The following is a 20,602-nucleotide window of genomic DNA, read 5'->3' on the forward strand; positions in this document are numbered from 1 at the left end:
GGGAAATACAATTGAAAGCTCTATTCTTATATTTAAAGAAGGGAAATCTAAATTTTCTCTAAAAATTCTCGGTTGATGTGTGAATTTTTAAATTCTTTTTCTAACTTGTATGTTTTCCAGAAAACACACAAATAAATCCAGAATTAATAATAGTAACTGGCTCCTTTGTTCCTATGCATGAGGACACAAAACAAACGTAAAATTTATGTTGATTATATTTGGCTGTCATATCTTGGTATTTTTGAATAATATCCATTCTAATGCTATATAATCTTTTCTCAGTACTTTCTACTTTATGACTTTATATATTTCTGTCTGAAATAATGTTTTGTCTCTTAATTCACTCATGCATTTATTTAATCATTTAAAAATAATGGGCTATGAGATGGGACTGAATAATGTGAAAAATATTTCTTAAAATATATCAAAGAATAATTTGCAAAACCAATATGGTAGAAGTCATATTTATTGAAAAAAATTAATATCTTTGCTATAAAATTTGTAACAGCAATATTTACTGAATGTTTATTTTGATGCATAAACCTGAATATTACATACCAAGTACAAGACAGTAGCACTAGTTTTTCTTTTATTTACATTTTATGAAAATTGTTATGCAGTCCATGTTAAAAGAATGTATGATGGAGGATTGTTACATTAGAAAAATAATATTCTTGATAAAGCATTCTCAAGGAGTCCAATCACATTTTCTGCCTCTTCAATAAGGCAAAAGTCCCTAGAACAGCATATAACTTAATTTACAAAATAACTGTTCAGACACATATTCAAGTTTTCTTTTGGTATGATTTTTTTCCTCACTGTAAAATTACTTTTTTTCCTTCTTCTTCTTTTTTTTTTTTTTTACTAAAACATAAAGACTTTCAGGAAAATGTCATTGAATGATTTCAGCTATACATTACATATACAGCTCTGTAGCCTAGCAACGACCATTGCTACACCATTATTAACTTTAAATATTCTGCTTGGTGAGCTAGTCTCAAATGTAGCATATTTTAGGGTTCTGCCATCACTATGACTGTGGAATCATTGGTTTTCATAGCAAACAGATCTGTCACAGTATGAAGCTTTGTTTGTTTTAGGGAACTGGTACACAATTACATTTCCACTCACAAGAGAACGCCACAGATGTAACTACAGTCAGGCTCTGACGGCTCCATAAAGGTCCCGCGTTGGATCTGCCCCAAAACTCCTGGGCTCACACGGCACAGCCCTGGCCGGGTTCAGGCGGTTTCATCCAGAGATTTCATCGCTTTTCACAGTTAGGTAGTTTTAATTCCTTCGAAGGCACACAACTTCCACCTTTTTTCCAGCGTTGCTCCCACGCCTGTGAATTCCTGTTTAAACATGCGTGGCAACCTCATCAAAAGCATTTCGATTTCATTTGCAGATATCTGTTAGAAAGGAAGAAAAGTCACTTTTGGGAGGGGAACTCATCTTAAAGGAGGCAGGGGGTTGAGTAAGGACGTGCTTTCCCAAGTGAGACAAACATGCGGTTTTCTGCTCGGCTGTTAAGTAAGGTCCTTACAGAAGGAGCGCGAGTTAGAGGGCTGCGTGTGATTTGCTGCATCGCTTCCTGGGCAGCTGTTAGGAGAGGGGCATGAGATAAGCAGGTGGAAAGTTCCAGGTCCACTTTTCATATGGATGACTGCCTTACTGGCAGCATGATGTCTGAGCAGCCCTACCTTGATGTGAAAACGAGATGGGGTGAGATTTAAGATGGCTCAGAGACAGCTGATCACCACTTCTGGAAAGCCACAGTCCTCTGATCTAAAGGGCAGCTCTGTTATCTGACTCGGTGAAGACCAGAGGACAGGTGGGTAGATTTCCTGTCACCCTAACTTCTTTCTCTTCACAGGGACCAGAAGACCAGAAAGCTTTAGGAATAAAAATGAAACACAGCACCCACAGCAATAAAAGTCTCAATGTCTAGTCATAAATTCCAGGTAGGTTGTTTATTAATGCAGTTTTTTCTTCTCCCAATTTTTATTACATATATTTTTATACCAATAATTCATTTTATCTTAAAGACTGAAACCACCACAGTCTTTCTACTATAACACAGCCATTGCTCTTATTTTCCTATATTTGCATCCTAATCCATGCCATATATATATATATGGATCTCAGATAGCAAGCTGAGATCCTGAATTTCTGTTTAAATTTGTATCATACTATTGTTATGAGCTAAAAATGACCCTACCAAGGTAGGCTCTGTAAGTCACAGAAAGTGGGAATAACAACATTAAGGATGTGTGAAGACTACAGGCTTAGCACAGCTTTGGGCATACAGAAATGCTCAGCAAATAAGACCTCATTATTTTTTCATGGTACAATCACTGTATAGGTATTGTGTGTGTGTGCTGAGTCGCTTCAGTATGTCTGAATTCTCTGTGACCCTGTGGACTGTAGTCTTCCAGGTTCCTCTGTCCATGGGATTCTCCAGGGGATCTTCCTGACCCAGGGATTGAACTCACCTCTCTTATGTCTCCTGCATTGGTAGGTGGGTTCTTTACCAAATAGCACCACTTAGGATACTTTCCAGTTAACAATTAAGAGAGACCAAACAACTGATGCCACAGAAATACAAAAATGTAAGGAAATACTAGGAACAATTACATGCCAACAAATTGGACAACCTATAAGAAATGGACAAGTTTCTAGAAACTATACAACCCACCAAAACTGAATCAAGATGAAATAGATACTTTGAACAGACAAATCACTAGAAGTGAAATAGAATCTGTAATTAAAAAAAAAAAAAAACAAAAAACCTCCCTGCAAACAAAAGTCCAGGACAGGATGGCTTCACTGGGAAATTCTACCAAACATACAAGGGAACTATACAGATCCTTCTCAAACTCTTCCAACAGACAGAAGAAGGAATACTCCCAAAGTCGTTATAAGAAGCCACCATCACCTGATACTGAAATCAGACAAAGACAATATTAAAAAAATTATAGGCCAGTATCTGGGGCTTCCTATGTGGTACTAGTAATAAATCTCCCTGCCGATGTAGGAGACATAAGAGATGCAGGTTCAGTCAACTTAGCATCTGAGCACATATCTTTGATGAATATAGATACAACATTCAAAACAAAATATTGGATCAAACTAGATGGATGGCATGGTTAGAAGGAAGTCCATCTTGCTATGGCTGACTTTGAAGAGAGAGATAGAGAGCCATAATTCAGGGAACACAGACAGCTTCTAGAACCTGGACAAGGACCCCTGCCAGTGTTGCTGGGGCATCCTGCATCACTCAGAACCCCTGAGGTTTCCCTGTTAGTGCTGAAGGCAGTTCTGTTATGGGTGTGCAATTAGACTTCATTATCATCACTGTGAAGGGGTGCTGTTGTGCCTGTTGATATGGCACTGGTTTGTTAAAAAATCAGTAATTAAGAGTTTATTCATCATGCTGATGGCAGAATAGAAGGAACTTGAGCTCACTTCCTCACGTAAGCACACCAAAATCCCAACCCATTTCTGAACCACCACCGATTAAAAAAAGACTTGAACCTACCAAAAAAGATATTCTAATCCAAAGATGTAAAGAAGAAACTCAACAGAAAGGTAAGAGGGGTGCACGTGTGATATAATCAAATCCCATTACCCCCTGGGTGGGTGACCCACAAACTGGAGAAGAATTAAGCAGCAGAAGGTCTCCCACAAGAGAGAGTTCTGAGCCCCATGGCAGACTCCCTAGCCTTGAGGTCCGGCATGAGGCGGCGGCATGCCCAGAGCATGTGGTTATGAAAACCACTAGGGCTTGACGCAGACGCTCCCCAGGACTGGGGCAAACAGCAACTCCGACTTGGACAGCTTACACAATGTCTCATGTACATCAAGACCCAGGGCAAAAGCAGTGCCTTTGTGAGACTCCCCTGGTGGCTGAGACAGTAAAGCGTCTGCCTACAACGCAGGAGACTGGGTTCAATCCCTGGGTCAGGAAGATCCTCTGGAGAAGGAAATGGCAACCCACTCCAGTTCTTGCCTGGAGAATCCCATGGACAGAGGAGCCTGGTAGGTTACAGTCCATGGGGTCGCAAAGAGTCGGACATGACTGAGCGACTTTACTTTCCTTTCACTTGTAAGAGCCTGGACCAGACCTACCTGCTGGTCTTGGAGGGTCTCCTGGGGGAGGCAGGGGGCAGTTGTGGCTCATTGTGGGGACACAGACACTGGTAGCAGAAGTGCTGAGGACTATTCACCTGTGTGAGCTCTCCTGGAGGCTGCCACTTTGGAACCAAGGTTCTGGTGCTGGGATACCTCAGGCCAAACCACCACCATGGTGGGAACGCAGCCCCAGCCATCAGCAGACAGGCTGACCAAAGACTGCCTGAGCACACAGCCACCTTCAGAACTCTCCTTGACACAGCCCTTTCCCTGAGTGCTTTCCACGAGACTTTCCCTGTAGCTCAAACAGTAAAGAATCTGCCTTCAAGGCAGGAGACCAGGGTTCGATCCCTGGGTTGGGAAGTTCCTCTGGAGAAGGGAATTGCAATCCACTCCCCACTCCAGTATTCTTGCCTGGAGAATTCCATGGACAGAGAAGCCTGGTGGGCTACATTCCGTGGGGTTGCAAAGAGTCAGACACGAATGAGTGATGGACTAACAGTTGACACAGCACTGCCCAGCAGAAGGCCAAGACCCAGCTCCACCCTCCAGTGGGTGTGTACCAGCCCTTCCCATCAGGAAGCCTCGATACACCTCTAGACCAGCCTCACCCATAACAGGGGCAACACACCCGAAGCAAGAGAACTACAGTTCAGCAACGTGTGGAACTAAGTCAGCAAATGCAGACCAGAGCCTACCCTGGGACCAGCTGGTCCCTGGCCCTTGCATGACAAGAGGAGCATGTACTGCTGGGACACAGAGGACAGAACCTATACAATGCCACTTCTCCAAAGTCAAGAAGCGTAACGTTCCACTTACATAAAAATATGCTGCTGAACTGGAGCACCAATACTGTGGCGACATGATGTGAAAAGCCAACTCACTGGAAAAGAACCCTGATGCTGGGAAAGACTGAGGGCAGGAGGAGAAGGGGGCGACAGAGCATGAGATGGTTGGAGGGCATCACTGACTCAACGGACATGAGTTTGAGTAAACTCAGGGAGATAGTGAAGGACAAGGAAGCCTGGTTATGCTGCAGTCCATGGGGTCACAAAAAGTCAGACATGACTGACTGAGCTGCTGTTATACAATTAGAAATTGAGACAAAGTGAGATGCTAGAGGAATATGTTTCAGATGAAGAAAGAAGATAAAAACCATAGAAGGACAACTAAGTGACATGGGCAATCCGCCCAAGAAAGAGTTCCGAGTGATGAGTGACGACGGGAGGGGTGAGCCAAGAACTCAGGAAAAGAATGGAGAGTGAGAAGTTAACAAATTTTTAATAAAGAGCTAGAAAATATAAAGAACAACAAAAGTTGATGAATACAGTAATTGAGATGAAAAAAGAATCAATAGCAGGAAAAAATGAGGCAAAAGAACGGATAAGTGAGCTGGAAGAAAGTCATGGAAGTCACTGCCACAGACAGAATAAAGAAAAAAAAGATAATGAAAAGAGGACAGTTTAAGAGATCTCTGGGACAACATCAGATGTCCTAACGTTTGCATGACAGGGGTTCCAGAAGGCTTAGGGCCTGGGAAGATATTCAAAGAGATAATAGTTGAAAACTTCCTTAACATGGGGAAGGAAACAGTCACCCAAATCCAGTAAGAAAGTCCCAGGCAGGATAAACCCAAGGAGGAGCATCACACCAAGATGTATACTAATCAAACTGACAAAAATATTAAATCAACAAGAGAAAAGCAACAAGTAACATACATGGGAATCCCCATAAGGTTATCAGCTAATTTTTTTCAGCAGAAACTCCAGGTCAGAAGGGAGTGGCATGATATAATTGGTGACAAATGGAAAATATCTACAACTGAGAATACTCTACCCAGCAAGGCACTCATTCACATTTGACAGAGGAATCCAAAGCTTTACAGACAGGCGAATGCTAAAAGAACTCCAGTAGGTGGAAAGGAAAAGGCCACAACTAGAAACAAGAAAATTATGAAATGGGAAAGCTCACCAGTAAAGACAAAACAGTAAAGGTAGGAAATCATCCACACACACTATGATATCTAAACTAGTAATAGAGGAGGAGAGTACAAATGCAGGATATTTAAAATGCATTTGAAATTAAGAGATCAGCAAATTAAAATAATTGTATGTGTGTATATACATGTGTATGTGTGAGTGTATACAGCATGCTATATATCAAAACCTCATTGTAACTGCCAAAAAAAAATATATATATTTTTAGGCAGAAAGAAAAATGAATCCCAACACAACAGCAAAGATAGTCATCAAATCATAGGATAAGAGAATAAAAGGAGGAAAAAAACCTAAAAAAAAAAAAAAAATCCAAAACAATTAACAAAACGGCAGTAAGAACATACATATCAATAACTACTTTAAATGTAAATAGATAAAAGGATCCAACCAAAAGATATAGCCTGGCTAAATACAAAAACAAGACCCATATATATGCTGTCTATAAGAGACCTACTTCAGACCTAGAGACATAGGCAGACTGAAAGTCAGGGGATGGAAAAAGATATCCCATGCAAATGGAAATCAAAAGAGTAGGAATACTCATATTGTACAAAATAGACTTTAAAATAAAAAGCATATTACGAGAGGCAAAGAAGGACACTACATAATAATCAAGGGATCAATCCAAGAGAGGATATAACAGTTGTAGCTATATATATGCACCTAATATATAAAGCAAATGTTCACAGACATAAAAGGAGAAACTGACAGCAACATAATAATGGTTGGGGGGCTTTTAACATCCCACTTTCATCATCGGACAGATCATCCAGATAGAAAATCAACAAGGAGGCAGAGGCCTTAGAGGACACATTTATACCATTTGGACTTAATTGATATTTAAAGAGCATTTCATTCAAAAGCAACTGAATATACATTCTTCTCAAGTGCACATGGAACATTCTCTAGGAATGATCACATGCTGGGCACAAAGTAAGCCTCAGTAAATTTAAGAAAATTGAAATCATATCAAGCATCTTTTTGAGCACAGTACTATGAGATTAGAATCAATTACCCAAAAAAAGCTGGAAAAAATCATCATGTGGAGGCTAAACAACCAATGGATCACTGAAGAAATCAAAGAGGAAATTAAAAAATACCTAGAGACAAATGAAAACAAAAGAATGATGATTCAGAACCTACGGGGCACAGCAAAACAGAGAGAGAAGTTTATAGCAATACAGTCTTACATCACGAAGCAAGAAAAAGCTCAAACAACCTAACCATATACCTAAAGCAACCAAAGCAAGAACAAACAAAACCCAAAGTTAGGAGGAGGAAAGAAATAAAGATCAGAAATAAATGAAACAGACTACAAAAACAACAGAAAAGATCAATCAGACTAAAAGCTGGTTCTTTGAATAGGTAAACAAAATCAATAAACCTTTCGCCAGACTCATCAAGAAAAAAGAGGCCACACAGGTCAATAAAATCAGAAATGAAAAAGGAGAAGTTAAATTGTCACCACAGAAATACAAATGATCATAAAGGAATGTTACAAGTTACTATGTGCTAAGTCACCTCAGTCATGTCCGACCCTGTGCGACCTAAGGACTATAGCCCACCAGGCTCGTCTGTCCATGGGATTCTCTAAGCAAGAATAGTGGAGTGGGTCACCGTGCCTTTCTCCAGGGGATCTTCCCAAGCCAGGGATCAAACCTTTGTCTCTTATGTCTCCTGCATTGCCAGGTGGGTTCTTTACCAGCTGAACCACCTTTGAAGCCCTACACCTTTAAAATGCACACACTAGAAGAAATGGACGCATTCATAGAAAGTCAAAAGAAAATCTCTGAAGACTGAACCAGAATGAAATAGAAAATAATAGACCAGTTACCAGTACTGAAATTTAATCAGTAATTTAAAAATCCTCAACAACAAAAGTCCAGCAGCAGGTGGCTTCACAGACTAATTTCAAACACTTTCCAAGAGTTAATACCTGTTCTTCTGAAACCTGTCCAAAGAATTTCAAGAGAGGGAACACTCTTGAACTCATTCTATGAGGCCACTATCAACCTGATACCAGATTTAGACAAAGATACCACAGAAGAGAAGATGACAGGCCAGTATCACTAATGAACAGAGATGGAAAAATCCTCAACAGAGTACTAGTAAACCAACTCCAACAGTACATTAAAAGGATCATACATTATGATCCAATGGGATTTATCCCAGGGATGCAAGGGTTTTTCAATATCCACAGTATGGATCAGTATGATACACCATATTAACACATTATTGCCTGGGGGATTTTTGCAGGCACTAACACCTGTTGCTGGTGATTGTTATGTAAGTGAATATTAAAATATCTCAATAATGTTTTGTAATAATATGTCTGTGGTCAATAAGTTATTAATGAACTGAAGAATACAAACCACATGATATCAATAAGTGCAGAAAAACATTTTTGAAAAAATTCAACCTCCTTTTATGATAAAAACTCCAGAAAGTGGGCACAGATGGAATATACTTCAACGTAATAAAGGCCATTTATGACAAACCCACAGCTAACATCATACTCAGTGGTGAAACTCTTGAAAGCATTGCCTCTCAGATCAGGAACAAGACAAGGAGGATATATACACTCTCACCACTTCTATTCAACATAGTTTTGGAAGTTCTAGCCACAACAGTCAGACAAAAGAAATAAAATGTATCCAAATTGGGAGAAAAGATGTAAAACTGTCACTATATGCAGATGACATGATGCTATATATAGAAAACCCTAAATACCACACAAAAACTACTAAAATGAATAAAATAATACAGTAAAGTAGCAGGATACAAATTGATGTACAGAAATCTGTTGCATTTCTTTACTTCGCACTAACAGTGAAATATCAGAAAGGGAAAGTAAAAAAACAAAAATTCCTTTGATAAAATCATATAAAAACTACTTAGGAATAAACCTGACTTAGGAGGTGAAAGATTTACATGCTGAGAATAATGAGACAATTGAAGATGATTCAAAGAAATAGATACCACATGCTCTAGGGTTTTATTATTAAGAATCAGTATGATTAAAATGGCATACTATCCAAAACAATCTACAGATTTAATATGATCCCTGTCAAATTATTCACAGAACAAAGAATCCTAAAGTTTATATGGAACCATGAAAGACTCAGAATTGCCAAAGCAATCTCGAGGGAAAAGAACAAAGCAGGCAGCATAACCCTCCTAGATTTCAGACAATAGTTGCTCATTGCCAAGTTGTGTCCAGCTCTTTGCAGCCCCACAGACTGCAGCATGCCAGTCCTCCCTGTTCCTCACCATCTCCTGGAGTCTGCCCAAGACAACAATACAAAGCTTCAATAATCGAAATGGTATGGTACCAGCACAAAAATATACATGGATAACAGACAGCCCAGAAATAAACCCACACACCTATGGTCAATTTTTGACAAAGGAGGCAAGACTCTAAGGGAGGAAAGATAGTTTCTTCAGCAAGTGGTGTTGGGAAAGCTGGGCAGCTGCATATAAATTAATGAAGTCAGATCACTTCAGCACACCTCTCTCACACCATACGCAAAAATAAACTCAAAATGACACCATAAAAATCCCAGGAAGAATATAGGCAAAACATTCTCTGACATAAATTGTACCAATGTTTTCTTAGGTTAATCTCTCAAGACAATAGAAATAAAAGAAAAAATAAACAAGTGGGATCTAATTAAACTTAAAAGCTTTTGTACAGCAAAGGAAACTACAAGCAAAATGAGAAGACTACCTACAGAATGGGAGAAAATATTTGCAAACAATGTGACCGACAAGGGCTTAATTTAGAAAAGACACAAACAGCTCATTTAATAATCATAAACAACCCAATCAGAAAATGGGCAGAAGGTCTAAACAGACATTTCTCCAAAGAAGTACAGATGGACAAACTGGCATATGGAAGGATGCTCAACATCACTCATTAGAAAAATGCAAATCAAAGTTACAGTGAGGTATCACCTCACACTGGTCAGAATGGCCATGATTAAAAAATCTATAAATAACAAATGTTGGAGAAGGTGTGGAGACAAGGGAGCCCTCCCACACTGCTGGTGGGAATGTGAGTTGGTACAGCCACTGTGGAGAATAGTGTTATTATTAGGGTTGTATGTAAAATGTCTCACAGGGCCTGGCACAGGTACAATTTCTCTCTCTATCCATACTTAAGCAATGCTGATCAAATCCTACACGCTCACATCAGGTCTTCTGTGATCGCTGGGTCAAACTCTGTGCTGAAAAGTAGCATCACCTTGTTTTCCTCTGGTAGCTTCTGACCTGAGCCTGGACTTCAGCCACAAAGGAAGCAGAAGCTGGCAAGCGGCAGCCGAGAGGTGGCACCACTTCCTGAGTCTGGGCCAGGCACAGAGTACGTGCTTTAAGTGCACTGTCTCATCAAAAAGTTATTTAAACAAGTGAATAAGTGGATCGCTTGCTAGAAGAAAGAAATGTAGAGGTAGAAGTTCACATTCCCGTCACAAATGACCCTTAACCTGCTTTACCACCTTGCCTGGCTTCCTAGGTGGCTCAGTGGTAAAGAATCCGCCTGCCAAGCAGGAGATGTCAGTTCGATCCCGGAATCAAGAAGATCCCCTGGAGAAGGAAATATCACTTGACTTCAGTATTCTTGCCTGGAGAATCCCATGGACAGGGGAGCCTGGTGGGCTACAGTCCATGGGGTTGCAAAGAGTCAGACATGACAGAGCAGCTCAACCACCACCATCTTGCCTAAGCCACTAAATCTCTTTGGGTAATTTTTCACTTGCAGGAAAGGAATTGGAAGGAAACTCATTGGATGCTCCTAGGACTTCTACTCCAGCATACGGTAACACTGGTTTTTGGGCAAGCCTTTAAAATTCACCTGTCCACTAGGTTGTGGTGAAGATCTCAAAGCTGAGAGAATATGATAGGTTTTTTGTGCACTTTTAAGGACAAAACCAATGGCAGCCAACACTAGGTAGCAGTTACTATGTGCCAGATACTGCTATAAATGGTTTCATCTATTAAATCATTTAATACGCATAAAAAGCCATTCTATAGACTGTGAAGCTAAGGCACAGAGATGTTAAATAAGTTGTCCAAAGTCACACAGCTAAACAGTAGTGAAAGTGGCATTTGAAATTCTCACGATTACTTAACTGGAATAACCAGTTAGTCAGAAATGAGTATAATAACCATTGGTGTTCTCAAAAGTAGTCAACTATCAGTTGCTCTTGACAGTGCAAGGTAACAGCCTGATTCTGCCAGGATGGTGTAAATATTATAATGTAGACAAGGACACAATTATAGAACAGGCACCTCAAATGAAATCTTATCTAAAATACCCATTAAAAAATAAATACAAAAAAAAAATAAATACAAATAGCTTCTCTGCAGTGAAGGAAACCATCAACAAGATGAAAAGGCAATCTACTGACTAGGAGAAAATACTGCAAATCATATGTCTGAAGGGTTAATATGTACAATGTACAAAGAACTCACAAAATCAATAGCAAAAAACCAAGCAATCCAATCAAAAAAATGGGTGAGGATCTGAACAGACATTTTCCAAAGATGACATACAGATGGCCAACAGATACATGAAAAGGTGTTTAACATCACTAATCAAGAGAAATTAAAAAAAAAAAAGACTCACAATGATATATTATTGGGAATAATCTAGAGATAGTTAAAAGTATAGAGAGGATCGGGGCTTCCCTGGTGGTCCAGTGGCTAAGACTCTGAGCTCCTGATGCAGGGAGCCTGGGTTCGATCCTTGGTCTGGGAGATAGATCCCACATGTCACAACTAAAGATCCTGTGTGCTGCAGCAAAGATCTAAGATCCCACATGCCTCAACTAAGACTGGGCACAACCAAATAAATAGAGGAAGGATGTTGCTGTGTATGTTACATGCAAAGACCAAGTCATTTTATGTGAACATAAAGGATTTGAGCATCTGTGAGTTTTGGTAACCACAGGATTTCTTTGAGTCAGTTGCCTGCAGATATCAAAGGACAACAGTATTGGGGAACCAATTAAAAGGAGCCTGATGCCAAAAAAAAAAAAATCCATTTACTAATAAGGCACTCAGCTAGAGTCTAGAGCATTTCCTTAAAGATGTTTATATCTCATGCAAGAACAAACAGCAAGGTGAAACAGTTTCATGTTATTATTTTGATGGTTTTTAAACCTTTTCCCTTTCTGACAAAACAACCTATATGATACGTGACATTTTGGGATTTTTCAAGACAAATTCAAGAGAAAATTCAATTTGTCCTTCTGTTTTACTGTATGGCCAAAGAAGAATGTAAACCTACAACTTTCTTCACTTTAATTCTTTTTTCTTCCCTTCCTTATTAAAACATGTCAGCCGTTATGATCCTGCCTTCATGGTATCCTTTCTCTTCCTCTCAGTCATGTCGGGGTCTTCAGAACTGGAAGCGTCATGGAATCATCACAAACACACAGCACTCAGCGCTCACTGGGTGTGATCAGAGCCATAGAGACCCATCTCCCCACCAGGCGTGCAGGATTCCCTTCCCCAGGCTCCTTCTGAGGCTGGGGATTCTCCCTAAGCTCCTGTGGGTCACGGATGGAACCCTGGGGTCCAGGGCAGGGCTGCTGCTGGCCCAGCTGGTACGTGGTGAGGCTGGAGCTCTGCGCCGGGCTCCTGATGCTGCATCCAGCCTGGCTTTCCTGCGCCACATTTGCTTTCTCACAAGGATACTATGAGGCGAATCAGATACATGAGGCTAAGAGAATCCCGTGCGGCATTATGATATAGGTCAGAAACGTGCTGTGACTGTGAAATCTCATTTTCCCATACACCACGTGTTGGTGCTCTGGCAACTGGGGAGGGTCATCATAAACATGATGCTTTTATTTCCTCTTACCCAGCTGGCTGTTATTCCAGGAAACTGGGGGTCTGTGTGTCTTTTTATTCTTCGATGTTATCAGTGGCTCCCCTCACTACCATTTAAAATTTTCTAATGTTTACTCTTTGAGAAAGGATTGATTTGCTCTAATTTGAAAGAAAAGAAAGGATGAGAAGGAATAAAGGCTTTGTAACCAAGGGACTTGCGTGATGGTGATTTGTGAGAGGCAGAGGTCATTTGTAAGATGTACTTGCTTTATTTTCTGGTTTGCTGACTCTGGTTCAAGCCCACTGCCTCCTTGCCAGGCCACTAAGCACATGTATACACGGACACAGGAAGGCATATATAAATTTTATCATCGGGGATGGTTGGCTCCATGTCCCATATCGGTCAGCCAAGGGAGGCCAGTGGAGAAGGGGTTTTCTTTTGGGGGGACTGAAGAGACACCCACATAGGGTTTGTCAAGGCTGAAGAGTCAAGAGAAGGAAAAAGGGAAAGACGATAAATGGAAGTGAGGACCTGGGGGAACGAGAAGGAAAGGGCTGGAAGGCAGAGGACCAGGGAGGAAGGCGAGGCGGTGCGAGGAAAGCACAAGAAAACAGGAAGAAGGTAAACAGAAGGAAAGAACCAGAAGGAGAAGAGGAAAGATCTGGAGGGAAATGCAGAGAGGAAAGAGGGGAGAAAGGGGAGAGATGCGCCCAGAGGAAACCATGACAACGAGCACGGACTCGCGGGCGCCCCTGGTGGTCATGATACGCACGCCCTTTGCCCTTCTCCAACTCCTGTTGAGCTCCCTATCTGCCCGCCCTATGGAGCACCTCATTAGTTCACCTCTGACTCTCAAGTTCCTTCATAAATACACCATTTCCTCATTTAGACTACAAGCTTTTTGAGAGCAGCATCCTTCCTTGGATTTCTTTTGTGCCCTGGCCACTCCCCGTTCTGCCTCATCTGTAGAAAACACTGAGTTTGTAAAAAAGCAGTGACTTAACCAGTCACTGGGTCCCTGGGATCCTCGTCAGTTATCTCTTGCTGTGAACGAGCCACTTCCTTTCTGCTTTTCACGGGGCCAGATGGAAGTCTCCTTACCCACAAAGCTTCCTAAGCCACATGCTTTCCAGAGGCGCTGTGACATCTGGAAAACAGATTCATGATAGCCTGTCTAAGCAACAGAACACTCATTCATTCATTCACATACTGTGACAGGCGGCTACTCAGAATACCAAAATGTACGTAATATTAAAGATTATTCAGGTACGGGGACTTCCCCGGTGGCCCAGTGGTGAAGACTTCTCCTTCCAGTGCAGGGGGTGGTGGGTTCGATCCCTGGTTGGGGAGTTAAGATCCCATGTGAAAGGGTCAGTTGCTGAGTCATGTCCAACTCTTTGTGACCCCATGGATGGTAGCCCGCCAGGCTCCTCTGTCCATGGGATTCCCCAGGCAAGAATACTGGAGTGAGCTGCCACGCCTTCCTCCAGGGGCTCTTCCCGACCCAGGGATTGAACCCAGGTCTCCTGCACTGCAAGCAGATTCTTTATATCTGAACCACCTGAGATTCCACGTGCTTTGCAGCCAAAAAAATACCCCAAACATAAAACAGAAGCAATGCTGCAACAATTTTCAATAAAGACTCTAAAAATGGTCCACACTGAAAAAAAGAAAAAAGAAAAAAATGATTATTCAGGTGGGCAATCTCACAAACACTATTTGGAACATTTTCTCCAGCCTTACTGCCTAGCTATCATCTGGGGAAGAATGCTCTCCAATTAAGGTCTATTTTGCACCTCCTTGGAACTGACAAGATATTTTATTTCACAGGAATGCTTCTAGTACACGGATGCAAATGGTTTTCCCCTCTGGTGGGAAAGGAATATGTCATGAGCACCCAAGTCTGCTACCAAACACAGTGTCATGTCCAAAATGGCAGCTCTTTCTAAAAAACTAGCCTCCGTGGCCCCATTATATCGAGTCTGGTTTCAGAATCAAATCTTTTGCTTTGTGGGTTTTAGGAAGAGGCTTCTGGTATGTAGGTGGGGAGCCAGAGACACATGGAGAACTGGGTCTGAATCTCTTAGACAGTATTGGGGGAAGATCACAGGTCTCCCCCCTCTTCCCTGTTAGACAGAAAATATTCATCTGCTGATGCTCAGATGTGACTTCTGCAAGGCTTAGGATGGAGCCAGTGAGCTCAAAAGGCTCTGGGCTGATGTGAGACATTCTAGGTATTGATCAGAAAGCATTTTCAAGATAGTGTTGCCTGTTTGGAAGAGCTTACCTGCCTGTGCCCAGGGCATGAGTTTTGACTCAGTAAAGCTTCAGGAAGCTATCTCCTCCCAACCACCCTGGCCTGTCTTCCTCTGAATGCATCTTTCTGACTTGGTCATATGTTTGTGACACAAGAGAGCTGAGCAAATGAGAGTGAGTGGTTTAGAAGAGGCAGGAAAGAAAAAAAAATGCAGCAGAAACAGTATTTAACTGGAAAATGGACTATTTGGGGATACACAGTTTTAGGGACCCATGTGCAGTATACATGCCCATCCTAACTTAAATTAATTCCTGTCTCTCCTTCCATTTCTGACCATTCATATCCTCATCTGTGGTCTTTAGGGAACTCATAAGAAAAACAGCTCTCCTACAAGCTGGACGGAAGCTGCTTTCCTTGTTCCTGTCAGCATGTGTGTGCTGAGTCACTCAGTCGTGTCTGACTCTTTGTGACCCCATGGATTGTAGCCCGCCAGGCTCCTCCATCCATGGGATTCTTCAGGCAAGAATATTGGAGTGAGTTACCATTTCCTTCTCTGGGGATCTTCCTGACCTAAGGATCTAACCCAGATATCTTGCATTATTGCAGGTGCCGCCTTTACCATCTGAGCCACCAGGAAAGCCCATCAAAACAGGGCAAGGCAGAATCGAAATCTTATCTTAACAACAGCAGTGGTGATGGGGACTCTGTCTGATCTCAAGGAAACCATACTGTGCTAAGTGGAATTTCTACAAAGCCCTCTCAGGACTTCCCTTGGTGGTCCAGTGGTTAAAAAATCCACCTTGTCATGCAGGGGACTCAGGTTCAATCCCTGCTCAGGGAATTAAGATCCCACATGCCACAGAGCAACTAAACCCACGTGCTGCAACTTCTGAGCCCAAACGCCACAACTAGAGAGTCCACGCGCCGCCAGAGAGAGATTCTGCATGATGCGGCGAAGATCCCGTGTGCTGCAGCTAAGACCCAGTGCAGCCAGATAAACAACCAAATGAACAAGTAGTAAAAAGCAGAAGCTCTCAGCAAGCATCCTGAGCTGCGGAAGCCAGGCTGAATTCCCCGTCTTAGTGCAACATTCAAAACTCTGGGGGTTGGGGGGTGGGGTGGGGACCATGACACTTGGCTTATCCTGATTAACAAGAGCGGGTGCCAGGAACTACCCAGGATTAACTAACAGGATTAACCAGGGTGCTGTGCCGGGGACGTCAGCGGCGGGGCTGTGGCCCTGCAGGGTCCTGAGCCTCCTGGTAGCAGATGTGGCGACAGGGCCCTGGAGGACACTTAGAGGACAAACCGCTTGTCGTTTTCCTTTCAGCTGAGATCTCTGAGGCTGTGGGATTCCAGGAGAGCCGTAACCTGCCCTCTGGATTAAAAGTCTTAAATATCCTCTCAGCCTCACTGGGTTAGAAAGAATATTTGGTCCAGTCCCTGGCACCCAGGAGTTTTAGTCAGAACACTTAAAAAAAAATATATATATATATATTTTATATAGAAATATGTTTTATATTTACTTATAAATATTTTATGTTTATAATTATGTATATTTTGTTTTATATTTATGTATAAATATTTTATATTTTAATATTTATATACTTTAATATCTGTATATATTTGTCTATTTTAATATTTATATTTATGTACAAATATTTCTATAATATGTGTTTTATATTTATAAATACATGTTTATATATACACATAAAATATATTTATATAATGTTTATATATATATATATATGCTTTTTACCTCAGGCATGAGGAAAGAATCTGACAGTTCCACTGAGCATTTGAGCCAGGAGATGGAGGGCTGTCTGGAGGAGATGCCGTGTTTTCTCTGTGAGGGTAGCACTGTCTTCTAAAATGAAACTATGAGTCTGAGAGGAAATGGAATCCCCCTTGACGCAATCCCTTCTGGAAAAGTCCACCTTCCCAAGGGCCAGAGACCAGGTGTATGAATTCTCTCCTCACGGAGGGAGACCGCACAGATCTCAGCTGAGCAAGGGGGCGATGGGCCCTGCCTTGAGGGCGAGCGCGAACAAGAACTCCTGAGCTTCTGGCCGCCACATGGGTGACTATACCTGGACGTCCGCACGTGCTCACGCACGCCTCATGGGCGCACACGCCGACCTGTGCGGACGAGGCAGAGGGGACTAGCGCCCTGCCAGGATTACATGGCTAACAAGTGGGTTCCTAGTGAAACGACCACTGCTTTCCCAAAAGGCTTCCCGCTTGGGGTTTATCTAGAAAGGGAAGGAGAGAAATGTCAGCAGTCCGAGGGAAGGATAATAGCAACAATAGGAACCATTTCTTGAGGGCTCATGCTGTGCCAAGAACACTGGTGTGGGTGGTATTTCATTTCCTCCTCCAGACAAAGGTAGTGGTGATGTTAGGAAGGATGTCACTGGAGAAGGAAAGCACAGCCAAGAAGCCCTTCCAAGGCTGCTTTCAACAAAGGAACGTTGTATTGCTCCTCCTCCTCTCTTCTGAATTCACAGGAGTGTTTTCTGTACCTCGAGCCCAACCCCATCCAAGTGAGGGGAGACCGGGGCCATGATTCTGAATATCGAGAGGCTTCCAATCACCAGGCTTCCCTGGTGGCTCAGTGGTCAAGAATCCACCTGCCGGCGCAGGAGATGAGAGTTTGAGCTCTGGACCCGGGAGATCTCAAACGCTGCAGAGCAGCTAAGCCCGTGTGCCATATCACTACTGAGCCTGAGATCTAGAGCCCGGGAAGCTCATGCACCCGAGAGCCCACGCTCTGCAGTAAGAGGAGCTCCGACGGGGAGAAGACAACACGGCAGTGGAGGGTGGCCCCCACTTGCCGCCAGCTAGAGAAAGCCCATGCAGCGGTGAAGACCCAGCACCGCCAAAACGAAACCATTGTTTTTTAAAAGCTACAGAAAGACCCTCACAATCCCCTCCTTCCACAGGGACGGTCCACCCTGTCCCCAGCTGCGGGAGACACAGGAGGGCGTGGGTCTCTATGACTGCAAACTACTTTTTGTTCCAGCTGATTTCTCTCGAAGGTGAAGTGTAAGGCCCATGAGAAAGGTCAAGCATTTGTGGGATTGTGCAGTGGTTAGATCATCTGCATCAAGACAAAATGACAGTGCAGCCCTATAGTCGATCCTGACCACCGAAGAGTCAGGATGACTGACGTGTACTGAGGTCAGAGAGCTGCAGGCCGTGGGCCCGGTCCTGTACACCCCATCAGCCTTGCTGCCCTCAGCGTAAGACAGGCTTATTTCCACTGGCCGTTCCAGCAGGACACTTAGCAGGCCGCCCAGTGAGAGGCCCAGCATCTCTGTCCCTTCCAGGCTGCCTGAGGCAGTCCTGGTTAATGCCACCGCTTTATTTTGACAGTGAATAAATCACTCCAAAATCACTGCAGATGGTGACTGCAGCCACGAAATTAAAAGACGCTTACTCCTTGGAAGGAAAGTTATGACCAACCTAGATAGCATATTAAAAAGCAGAGACATTACTTTGCCAACAAAGGTCTCTAGTCAAAGCTATGGCTTTTCCAGTAGTCATGTATGGATGTGAGAGTTGGACTATAAAGAAAGCTGAGTGCCGAAGAATTGATGCTTTTGAACTATGGTGTTGGAGAAGACTCTTGAGAGTCCCTTGGACTGCAAGGAGATCCAACCAGTCCATCCTAAAGGAAATCAGTCCTGAATATTCATTGGAAGGACTGTTGCTGAAGCTGAAACTCCAATACTTTGGCCACCTAATGCAAAGAACTGACTCATTGGAAAAGACCCTGATGCTGGGAAAGATTGAAGGCAGGAGGAGAAGGGGACGACAGAGGATGAGATGGTTGGATGGCATCACTAACTCAAGGCACACGAGTTTGAGTAAACCTCGGGAGTTGCTGATGGACAGGGAAGCCTGGCCTGCTGCAGTCCACGGGGTCACAAAGAGTCGGACACGACTGAGCAACTGAACTGAACTTATTTCGACAGAGGCCCCTCTCACCATTCACCGGGATCTGATACATACATTGCGCTTTTTGTCCCTTCTTTTTTTCACACAAATGCCTCCATGGGCTAGGAGTGCAGCTGATGTGCAGAGGAGGAAAACTAGCCTCTGAGAAGAGAGGAGTGACGTCCTGACCTGGGTGTGCCTCTCGAGGCGCGTAGCTGAGAAGAACTTTTGTAGTCATTTCTTTTCCATTTGGGGAATGATGCTAAATACCACCACTAACACAGTTTTTTTGAGAGTTGTATCAGATCTTTATGTTATTTGAGGTGATTTTCCTCTTTTGTGTTGAGCCCTTAGCATAGGGTCCTGGGAGGACACGGCCGAAGGATAATGCCCCATTAGCCGCCCTGACCTTGTATCTCCCTTGTGGGGACTTTCAGCCAAATTGCACTTTCAACTCCCTCATATGCTGCTCGCAGTCATTTGATGTCTGCTGAAAGTCAGTGTCATTTTCAGTAACTGCTTTTCTTTCTACAGGGACAAAAGCAAGGGAAAGAAGACATTCTCTGCCAAAAACTGAGTTCCTGTGGAGAAGTACAGACAGACCTCCATCCTCTATTATGTCCCTAACACAGATCACACAGGTTCAACCTGCAGCCAGCAACCAATGTCCTAAGTTTTCGCAACGCCAGTTGAGAAAAAGGACTTACCTTGGAGTCCAGCTGCTGCATGTACGACCAGAGATATTCTATATTGGCTCCGAAAGGATGGACGTGAAGAAACGTGGATATGATGCCTGAAATGAAGAAGGCAAAAGGATGTTACTGAGAGGCAAGTAGAAATCTCAGGCGAATATTGTCATCTGACCCCAGTGACAGTTTTGTCAGGGCTGAGTCGTGGTCTTGCCACTTGTATCAGTGCTCGGCAAGCATTCAGTAATAGCCCGTTTTGAAGACAGTAATAGTAACGTGGCCAACAGAACACTGTCTCCCGGAATGACAGTAGTTAGAAAAGCGAGACAGAAAATACACAGATGAATAAAGGTGTTTCCAAACAGAGGTTTCTGGCAGCATTTCAACTACCAATTTTATGCTTGATTTACCGATATAAAATTGTGGTTACTGGAAGGATCAAGTGATCCCCTTCTTCCCCTTTCTTCCTCTCGGTGGACTTACCAATATGAAAATGGCTCCTGCGGCTATGTCAGAGAGCACGCTGCCTCCAGCTCCCCTGGTAATTACCTCTGCTAGTTACAGGAAATATTTAGTCCCTCTTTTCCCTCGCTGCCACTGAAGGAAGCACAAATCCTCTGCTATTTCCCCCTGGCTGTTGCTGTTGTTTCAAGAGAGCCAGCCCGCTCTCCCCTCTCTGCTGTAATTTACAAGATCATTTTAAAAGGCCTGGGAATGGATGGTTTGGCTGGAGTCTGATTATAAATCAGAG

General features: G+C 42.8%; 1 protein-coding gene across 2 annotated transcripts in view; it reads right to left on the minus strand.

Moving 5' to 3' along the window:
• Positions 1–448: 448 nt before the first annotated feature.
• ENOX1 (ecto-NOX disulfide-thiol exchanger 1) overlaps positions 449–20,602 on the minus strand; it is a 290,859-nt gene continuing 270,705 nt past the window's right edge. For both annotated transcript variants that reach the window (XM_070471188.1, XM_070471187.1), the window contains 2 exons: positions 19,870–19,955; positions 449–1,412 (listed from right to left, as the gene is read on the minus strand). In XM_070471188.1, coding sequence (XP_070327289.1) covers positions 1,281–1,412; positions 19,870–19,955 — 218 coding nt within the window. In that variant the 3' untranslated portion in view covers positions 449–1,280. The remainder of the gene's footprint in view (positions 1,413–19,869; positions 19,956–20,602) is intronic.

Source organism: Odocoileus virginianus, chromosome 8 (genome assembly GCF_023699985.2).
Source record: "Odocoileus virginianus isolate 20LAN1187 ecotype Illinois chromosome 8, Ovbor_1.2, whole genome shotgun sequence".
Lineage (NCBI taxonomy): Eukaryota > Metazoa > Chordata > Mammalia > Artiodactyla > Cervidae > Odocoileus > Odocoileus virginianus.